At 44.1% G+C, this 10,424-nt stretch overlaps 1 protein-coding gene across 1 annotated transcript in view; it reads right to left on the bottom strand.

Annotated features, from left to right (window-relative positions):
• Positions 1–2,582: 2,582 nt before the first annotated feature.
• LOC142311984 (uncharacterized) overlaps positions 2,583–10,424 on the bottom strand; it is a 39,282-nt gene continuing 31,440 nt past the window's right edge. The window contains exon 8 of the mRNA XM_075350858.1: positions 2,583–4,096. Within this exon, the coding sequence (XP_075206973.1) occupies positions 2,823–4,096 (1,274 nt within the window). The 3' untranslated portion in view covers positions 2,583–2,822. The remainder of the gene's footprint in view (positions 4,097–10,424) is intronic.

The raw sequence follows: 10,424 nt of genomic DNA, 5'->3' as shown, positions 1-10,424 counted from the left end.
TCAAATCCTACTTTGTCCGGCCCCGGATCTAACTGATGAAAATTGTGGCCATTGTTGCAGATGTTTCTTCCTCTTGAGCCTGTGAATCTTTGGAACAGACCTCTGCTGCACAGAGAATAGAATGTGTGCTTAGCTCTGCAGACTCGCCTGTTTTCCCACAGTCACTTGAGCGGTTGGAGAGCAGTGACGCGGGGGAAACAAGGGTACATGGGGTGCCACCAGTGAGAACTGTACTCTGTGTGATGTCAAGGTGGAAGATGAGGAGGATAGGCCATTTGATTCAGTGCGGAGAATGAGGAGGAGAGGCCACTTGATTCAGTGCTTGCCATCCATTATAGCACGCTTTTTTCTGGGCCTCATCTAGAAGTCATATCTTTCACTCATCCAATATTTCTTATATTAATAGTCTAGGAAGTTAATGGCTGTGCTACAACAGTGTGGCTCCACTGTAAAATGGCTTGGAGTCATTTTGGCAGCTTTTGGGCCCCCCTAAAGGTGCTGTATATCCCTTTTTTTGGTCTCCCATTGAATTCAAAGGGCTCAGATATGTTTGGCAAATACAGGTAAATTCAACGAGCACAAACTGAACCAAACCTTGGGAGGTTCACACATCTGTATTGATCAAGTTGTTTACAAGTGTAGGCAGTATCTGTAAACCACAGCTCACTATTGTTCAAAATAACCATGGTCACTTTTCCAAAAACAACTATCATCACGAATCATAGAAGTGCTCTCACACCTTTTCCCGTTCTCAGAGTATGGGCATCCCAGGCTTATCTTTTGTTCTTTTACTGAAATCTCACCTACTGGAAACGTCTTAGGCTGCTTTCACACTATGTTTTTTTTTAACATGCATCCTGAAAGTTTTTTTAGCTGCAAAAGCGGATCCAGTACAAATGCGTTTTCATTTCAATGCATTTGCAATGGACTTGCGTCAACATGCGTTCACATGCGTTTGCGTGCAGTTTTGTCAGAATCCAGCGACTTGCAGTTTTTTAACAGTGTTTAAAAACGCTACTTATAGCGTTTTTGAGCTGCGTCCAAATACTGCAAGTTGCTGGATTCTGACAAAACTGCACGCAAACGCATGTGAACGCTGGTATACTGATAGACAGGATCCTGTTTGGTCTACTGAGCATGCCCAGAAACCACAGAGTGAATTTGTTTCTTTCTCTCTCTTTTTCTTTCTCTCTCTCGCGCTCTCTCTCTTCCTCTCTCTCTCTTCCTCTCTTGTTCTTTTTCTCTCATTCTCTTTCTTTCTCTCTCTTTTTCTCTCTCTTTCTCTCTCACTTTTTCTCGTTCTCTTTCTTTCTCTCTTTTTCTTTTTCTCTTTCTCCTCCTCTTTCTCTCTCTCTCTCTCTTTCTCCTCTTTTTTCCCCCAGCGGCATCTGAATTTCCAGTCTGTCATGTTTAGTTCCACTGACTGCCGATCACATGACTCCAATGCCCGCCCATAAACTTCAAGTGGCAGGATCCTGTAAAATAACACTTGCGTTTGCATGCGTTTTTCTTTAGAAAAACATGATCCGCCTTTGCAGCAAAAAAATGTTCAGAACGCATGTTAAAAAAACGTAGTGTAAAAGCAGCCTTAGCTCTGTGTGTTATGAATTTACCTTACAAGGTCTAGCTCATACCAATGTTTTACAATTCCTGTAAGATTTTTCTGTAATCATTTACTTTCAACCCGCCCCACAATCTGGACTAGTACCACATGATTATTGGTGAAGTTTCCTCCATCATAATGGGTGGAATCAAAAGTCTTTTTCTGGAAACAGCTATAGTTGAAAACCTTAGAAGGCTTCAAGGGCCTCCACAAGATATAGCATAGTATTAGAGGAGATTTGGGTGAGTACATACCGTATTTTTCGTTTTATAAGATGCACCAGATTATAAGACGCACCCCAAATTTAGACCTAAAAAAATTAAAAATCTGGGGTCCATTTTATAATCCAGTGGTGTCTTACCAGAGGGGGCAGCAGCAGTGGTGGAGCGGGGATCACAGGAGGCAGCGGCGGTGGTGGAGCAGGTCCATGCTACGGGCAGTGCAGAGGGGGGCCTAGATGCTCACTGCGGAGCTGTGCTAGGGTGGCCGGCGCTGCTATGTGCTGTTGCGTTGCTGTGTGCTGGGGTAGCCGGCTGTGCTGGACAGTCACCCTAGTCCAGATAGCCCCATAAGGAACACTCACCAGTCAAAATTGCCAGCCGGCATACTTATCCAAATAGTTCAAAGCTGAAAATTCTCACTACATTTGTCATAGTACCCAGCAGCACATTTAGTTATAACCACTAACTATAACTATCTGGACTAGGGTGACTGTCCATATGTGCCCCTGATAGATCACTACCAGCCCATTAGAAGAAATTTAGTTTGGGCTACTTACAATATGTATGGTACTTAGACCAATAGAGATATATATATATAAATCTGGTAAATACTTACTATAGGTTGAAAGCCTCTCCACCCGCCCCTCCCCATCGGATAGAGGGTGCAGTTTTGCATTTCTTGTTTGCCCTATAATGCCAAGTGTTATGGTTTTATAAACTGTTAATTAAAATTGAATTTTTAATGGATTTATTGGCATCATTGACATGAACAGTAGCTCCTGTTTATTTTTCAAGAAAATATATTTATTAGTAGTTGCATACATTGACTATTAAGCAGTTAGATTGTAAATTACATTCCCTTCTCTCGTAGACTATAACTTGTATTTTTTTTCTTGTACCATTGACAAAATGGTTTTAAAAAGAAAAAGGCTACTTCCCTTTGTGAATTTTGTGATGTATAATAGGATTTGATATTTGGGCAAAAGAAATTTGCACGTTTAACACGAATATGGCTTTTTCCTTGTGTGAGTTATCTGATGTGCAAGCAGATATGATTTCTTTGTAAAACACTTTCCACATTCTGAACATGAAAATAGATTTACCCCTGTGTGAAGTCTTTGATGTGTAACAAGAGATGCTTTCTCTTTAAAACATTTCCCACATTCTGAGCATGAAAATGGCTTCTCACTTGTGTGAGTTCTTAAATGGCAAACAAGATGTCTTTTCTGTTTAAAACATTTTCCACATTCTGGACATGAAAATTGTTTCTCCACTGTATGTGTTCTCTGATGTGCAACAAGACATGCTTTATCTATAAAACATTTCCCACATTCTGCGCATGAAAATGGCTTCTCCCCTGTGTGAGTTCTCAGATGGCTAACAAGTTGTCTTTTCTGTTTAAAATATTTTCCACATTCTGAACATGAAAATTGCTTCTCTACTGTATGTGTTCTCTGATGTCTAACAAGATATACTTTCTCTCTAAAACATTTCCCACATTCTAAGCATGAAAATGGCTTCTCCCCTGTGTGAGTTCTCAGATGGCTAACAAGTTGTCTTTTCTGTTGAAAACATTTTCCACATTCTGAACATGAAAATTGTTTCTCCCCTGTGTGTATTTTCTGATGTCTAAGAAGACATAGTTTCTCTGTAAAACATTTCCCACATTCTGAGCATGAAAATGGCTTCTCACCTGTGTGTGTTCTCTGATGTCTAACAAGCTGATCTTTCACTGTAAAACATTTCCCACATTCTAAACATAAATATGGCTTCTCCCCTGTGTGAATTCTCTGATGTTTAACAAGACTTGATTTTTCTATAAAATGTTTTCCACATTCTGAACATGAAAATGGTTTATCACCTGTATGAATTTTTTCGTGTGTAACAACATGTGATTTTTTTGTAAAACATTTCCCACATTCTAAACATGAAAATGGCTTTTCACCTGTGTGAATTCTCAGATGTGCAATCAGATTTGATTTAAATGTAAAACATTTCGGACATTTTGAACATGAATATAGCTTCTTTGTTGTGTGTACTCTCTGAAGTTCACCATCCATTCTGTTAGTTTTGTTTTGCTTAACAGTCTGCAATGAGTCCAGAGATAAGAGCTGTTGAAAAGAATCAGATGATAAATCTTTACTGTGGAGGCGGAGGGCTGGAGATATATGTGGGAATTGGAAACGGTCATGTTCTTCGTAAGCACCGACATGATCATTTGCTGTAAAATCTGCAAATATCAGATGTGACTCTGATCTGCAGGTACAGTCATCTGCCAAGAATAAAACTAAATATATTATTTTTCAATAACACACCTTTGAAGTAATATTAATTATAACATTTATAAACTGTATAACATGTCTATACAAATTGTAAAAATTAAATTATGAACTGATGAAGACAGTGGTGACAATAAAATCTATATTTAGTGAAATATTCAAAGGAGACTCAATGATCAACTTACAAAAATCAAAACTGACCAAATTCAATTATCATATAACATCTATAGGACAACAAACAACTGGAGAAAGTGTTTATGTAAAAATATTTAGCACTTAAAGTAAAATCTAAAGTACAAAGTAACAAAACATAGAATTAAAATATGTCCTAAGCGCTTAAACATACAGAAATCTAATCTGAGTCTACAGCTGGGGTGTCTAACCTTTTGGCATCTATGGCCCATATTGGAAGGAGAGCTGATGTCTTGGACTACACATTAAATATATAAGCTAACAAAAGCTGGTGAGAAAAAAAAGGTCCACACGTAATATTCGTGATTTCTGCAGCCATAGATCAGCAAAAGAGTCCTCACATAGTAATATTAATTATACTGTGGCCCATTCAGAGAGGGTTTTAAAATCGATGAGTCCAAAAACTGTAATCAATAATATAGAAAATGTGAAAGAAAATGTAGCGGCCCTGAACCTATCAGGGCACTACAAGGTACTGCATCCTGACGTAGATGCAGGACCTACCCCCAGGGACCTGGAAGACCAGTGCCGGTAACATCAAAACACAAACATCCCCAGTTTCCCTCTCCCCATCATGGGTGACTGACTACTCCAGGACCCAATGGATGGCCACCCAGGGGTGGAGCCAGTCCAGTCCACTAGACAACAACCAATTGGGAGGGGACAAAAGACAGAGAGTAACACGGAGTCCGGTGGTAAAAGTTGAAGGGGACAGACGTGTCTCCAGACGGGGTCATGTAGGTGGCGCAGGAGAGTGGTTGCCAGGGAGGGTACAGCCAGGTACCAGAGCACCGACGAGGCACAGGGCCTTAGGTCAGGCGAACACTTCAGGCTACCTGACAAATACCTGCACAGTGAGGTGACCATCAAGGACCTCACTGACCCAAGAATCCGAGGGCACCAGCAGTAAAGAGAGCCAGGGACCGGAACAGAACACCGACCCTACAGGGTTCACACTGCCCGCCGTATGGACCAGAGACTGCAGACAGATGCTCCAAGTGACGGGGTTCCACCAAACAGTGATAGGTGCCAGGGAAAGAAGACACCAGGTTACCACACCGGCAGTGGAACAAAAGGAACCAGGGGTCGAAACCAGCTGTTCTTTCTGTGCCGGATTCCATCATCCACTCCCTGGGGCCCGGCCCTACTTGAAGAGGGCCTACCATCCAGGCTGCCATCACCATCAGCCCCAGTGGTAAAAGACTGAAGTGGGGATTCCACCATCCTAACCGTAACCCGCAAGTGGCGTCACGATATAAACTCTTTAATCTACCCTGTATATACCCTTTTTAAAAAGCGACCCCCAGGGTCACAGAACCGGGCAACGGCCGTTACACAACCGTGACACAGCACCCCCGTACATATACGGACCGGGACTGAGTACCCCATAGCCCTGGGGCGAACCAGGCTTTTTCCTGGTGTCAGAAACAAAATATGGACTGAACCCGTTAAAACCGGGTGACGTGCGCCTTATGGACTATTTTTGTGATTTGTGCAACTGTCGCCATTTTTATGTGAGAAAGTAACTGCGCCATCACTGTGGTGAAAAGGGCGCAAAAGGAGATTCCGCCCCCTGGGAAGGCCTGAACCATGTAAAACGAAAATGATGCAGGGACACTGGAACCCTGCTGCAGAAAAGTTCCAGAGGAGAGGAGTGATAACATGGCTGCTCCAGGGGACAGAACACCCGGTTGTCTCAGCGTGGGGACTGCTACCTGGCTGGAGGAGGAACTGGAGCTCCTGTGTATCCGAATGCGGGCACAGTTCCTCCAGCAGACTGCAGAACGGAGAGCGGATATGCAGAAGATGGTGGCGGTAGTACGGGCCCAAGAGAACCGGGCCTTGCGCGAGGAGTGGTGCCAGGAGCAGGTAGGAGCAGAAACCTCCCTGGCCTCACCAGTGTCCTCGGCAGTTGAACCCATGCCATCCCCGGCCAGACCAGACAAGGCCGCAGCGCCTCCATCCACGGCCAGACCAGACCAGGCTGCACCACCCTCGTCCACGGTCAGACCAGACCAGGCCTCACCGCCTCCGTAAACGGCCAGACTGGACCAGGCCGTGACACCGGATGCAGCCCTGGAAGAACCGACAACTGCTAGCAGAGTTGCCGGTGATCAGGCTGAATGCTTCCCCGCAGACGGGAATCCGGCAGTGGACTGTTCAGATCCGGTGGGTCCAATCTTCGAATTGGCTCGGGGCGTGGCTATAGTTGGTCAGCGAGCTGTAGTGGATAAGGAGGTCCACAAAGCATGCCAAGCTACGATCCGTCAGCTGGCTTGGGAGCAAAGGGAGCGGGTGACCCAAAGAAAGCAGGTAGACGCCCGCAACCTCCAAGAAAAACAGAGCCTGCGCCGAGCCAGCTGGGTGGCCCGCGGTTTCTGATACCAGGTTTGAGCCAAAACGGGATGGGGCTTCATCTCCGAGCCAGGGTTACATGATGGGGCATTTGTCTCCCACCGGGATGTGCAAGACTATTTCCAGAAAGGACATCCCGACAGTCACCTTTCCGAGATCATGGGAAGCGGGGCTGATATGCCTTGGATGTGCAGAAGATTGCAATACTGCCAGTCCCTGCTTCCTCCACTCTTGCCCCATTTTCAAGTGCACCTGCATTGTGGTAGCTGAACCAGGTTACCCAGTTTTCGTTACCTTCAGTTAAAAATGTTTGACTAATAATACTGCACAATACTGAACAGCGTTTGATAAAAATGGACCACTGGTCATTGGACTGAAAATGACCCGAACTCTCGCAGTGTAAATAGTTGCACCAGTTGTGCCTACCACCAGCGTACAACCTTGCCATAAAGGACCCTCATTAACACCACCAATATGGAGAGAAAAAGGTCGCAGGGAGGGTCTGCGATAGTGTCGGCTGAGACCCGGTCACCATGGAAACCGGTGACATTCCTCCTAGAGGTTTTGGGGACCAGGACCTTTGGGTGGTGGTTGATGGAAGGGGTACTCCAGTTAGCTACGTTTAAGCAAATGCCTCCTCTGTGTGGGAAGAATGTTTTAATCATGAAAAGTAAAAATGTTAACCTGTGTTACTGTTTTTGCAGCCCGAGGACGTGCTGAGTTTAACCAAGGGGGAATGTAGCGCACCTGAACCCATCAGGGCACCACAAGGTACTGCAGTCTGACATAGATGCAGGACCTACCACCAGGGACCTGGAGGACCAGTGCCGGTAACATAAAAACACATAAACATCCCCAGTTTCACTCTCTCCATCATGGGTGACTGAATAGTCCGGGACCCAATGAATGGCCAACCAGGGGTGGAGCCAGTCCAGTCCACTAGATGACAACCAGGTGGGAGGGGACAAAAGACAGAGTAACACGGAGTTCAGTAATGACAGTTGAAAGGGACGGACGTGTCTCCAGAGGGGGTTGTGTAGCAATGACCTAAGTAGCGCAGGAGAGTGGTTGCCAGGGAAGGTACAGCCAGGTACCCCTGGTACCAGAGCACCAACGGGGCACAGGGCCTTATGTCAGGCGAACGCTTCAGGCTACCTGACAAATACCTGCATACGGACCAGAGACTGACGACAGACAGTAGGGGACCCCCAGACATTCCAAGCCATGGGGTTCCACCAAACAGTGAGAGGTGCCGGGGAAAGAAGCCACCAGGTTACCACACCGGCACTGGAACAAAAGGGACCAGCGACCCCTAGGGTCACAGAACCAGGCAACGGCCGTTATACAACCGTGACACAGCACCCCTGTACATATACAGTCCGGGACCAAGTACCCCATAGCCCTGGGGCGACACAAAAACACTTGCACTGAGCCATTGTAAGTGGGCGGTATGTACCACGAAAGTGGTATTAACCTGGAGGTTTGTTCTGGCACTTGTAGCGCCACATCTTTTGCTGAAGTGTTCACAGGACCCAGGATCACAGGTGGCTGGAGAGATGGGTGGGTCTGGCCACCTAAATACTCCACCCATATGTGTTTGACATGTGTCTGTCAGGTCACATGAGAGATTAAATGGAGTCTGTTGTTTGACACATGGCAGAGTTTGTGAGACTGACAGGAGTCATTGTAAGGAAGCTACCAGGCTTCCATGAAGGAACCTTATGGAGACGTGTGTGGGAAGATGGCTAAATTTCCTGAGGATAGCGGACTTGGAATCCGTGGACTAATCCTGACCGGGATCAGCGTGATCACTGTGAGTGAGCCCACAGTTAAATGGACTGGAAAAACTGGGTTTGTTTATTTTGCCTATAAAGCCGAAAGAAGCTCATGTTATGTTTGAGGAGCTGTTTGCTATATTCTGAATAAACCTGCTAAACTTTATATGGAAGTGAGTTCCTGTGCTATCTCAAAGACTGAGTAACCCCATTATGCAGACTGTGAACTGTATGCAAACTCACATTACATATATTAGTGGCAGTGAGCCTGCTACCTGTACAATATATTCAAAATACAGTCCCATAAAACCTGCTCAGATATTAACCCTTTAAGGATACGTTATATTTTATAGTTTTCAGTTTCTTTCCCCACCTTTTGCAAGAGACAATTTTTTATTTTCCTGTGAACAAAACGGCAATAGCGCTGTTATATTTTTTTTTACGGTGACAAGTTGTTGTTTTGCATGACACCATTCACTTTACAAAATAATTTATTGAAGAATATAACTTAAAAAAAAAAGCAAAGTGCGGGAAAATGGGGATAATCAGGAACTACACTTTCTGGTAATTCTGCTACTTCCAATAGGTGGCGCTAGAGTTTGTCTCCTTCTTCACTGAAGGGACAATTTGAATAATTCCCAGAGGGGCATTGCAGCTATAAGTCCCCCCACTGGCAGTCAGGTTGGTTTGTCAGGTCTCCATAAGGAGAATAGTCTTCCCCGTGGTCCGCATATAGCTTCTCATAAGCCAAATCAGATACCCACACTTTGCACTGACGAGGGGCAATCACCCCGAAACACCGTGTCTGCAAATTGGTATTCTGATCTGGCATTAAATCCTAAAGGCCCTGTCACACACAGAGATAAATCTTTGGCAGATCTGTGGTTGCAGTGAAATCATGGACATATTGTTCCATTTGTACACAGCCACAAATCTGGCACTGATTGTCCACAATTTCACTGCAACCACAGAACTTTCACAGATTTATCTCTGTGTGTGACAGGGCCTTAAGTCTTATAAAAAAGGCTTGTTTAAAAAGCCACTTTTGACTTTTAGGATTGCTACTTCCAATAGGAGGCACTAGAGTTTGTCTCTTTCTTCACTGGAGGGACAATTTGGTAATTTTGTAAGATTTTAAGGAGCAGCAGCGACTTGTTTTATGTTCTTAGGCTTCACGGGAAGAAGTTGTTTTCAGCTTCCTCAATTTTTTCTGGAACAGATTGTGGACACTATGTTGCATTTGCAGAGCCCCTGAAGTGCTAAAAACAGCAGAAAACCCAACAAGTGACCCCAGTTTTGAAACTACACCTCCCAATAAGTTCATGTATGGGAGTGATGACCATCTTGAATTTATACGCGCTTCATACAAATTTTTAATATTGGGCTGTGAAAATTACATTTTGTACTATGAAACTGTTGCTTTAGCCCAAGTTTCTCATTTTAACAGGGATAACAAAAGAAATTGCACAATAGACTGCAGGGACCATCTTCTTCCGAGTACGTGAATCATCCTTATGTGGTCGTAAACTACTTTTCAGCCACAGTACATATCTCAGAAAGGAAAAAGTGCCATATTATATTTCAGATTTTGCTGGAATGGGTAGCGGGTGCCATGTCACATTGGCATAGCCCCTGAGGTGCCAAAATAACAGACTCCCACATAAATTACTATTTTACACAATACACCCCTCAATGAATTCATCTGGGGGCCCTAAGCATATTAACACAACAGGTGTGTCACTGATTTTTATTTTTTTTAATATTGGACAGCAAAAAAATACATTTTTATAAATTAAATTATTGATTATTGTTTTAGCCTCGGATTTTACATTTCCACAAGGGGAAATAAGTATAAATGGCCCCATGATTTGTTACACAATGTATCATGAACGTGACAATATCCCACATGTGATTGTACATTATTGGCATTTTGAAGTACATAAAATGTTGGATCACTTCTAAAGCTGGATTCACTTTTATCCTGAGCGCTACACTGAAC

The sequence above is a fragment of the Anomaloglossus baeobatrachus genome, chromosome 5 (assembly GCF_048569485.1).
Source record: "Anomaloglossus baeobatrachus isolate aAnoBae1 chromosome 5, aAnoBae1.hap1, whole genome shotgun sequence".
Lineage (NCBI taxonomy): Eukaryota > Metazoa > Chordata > Amphibia > Anura > Aromobatidae > Anomaloglossus > Anomaloglossus baeobatrachus.
Note: the sequence above shows the minus strand (reverse complement) of the source record. Positions and strands in the feature narration are given on the sequence as shown.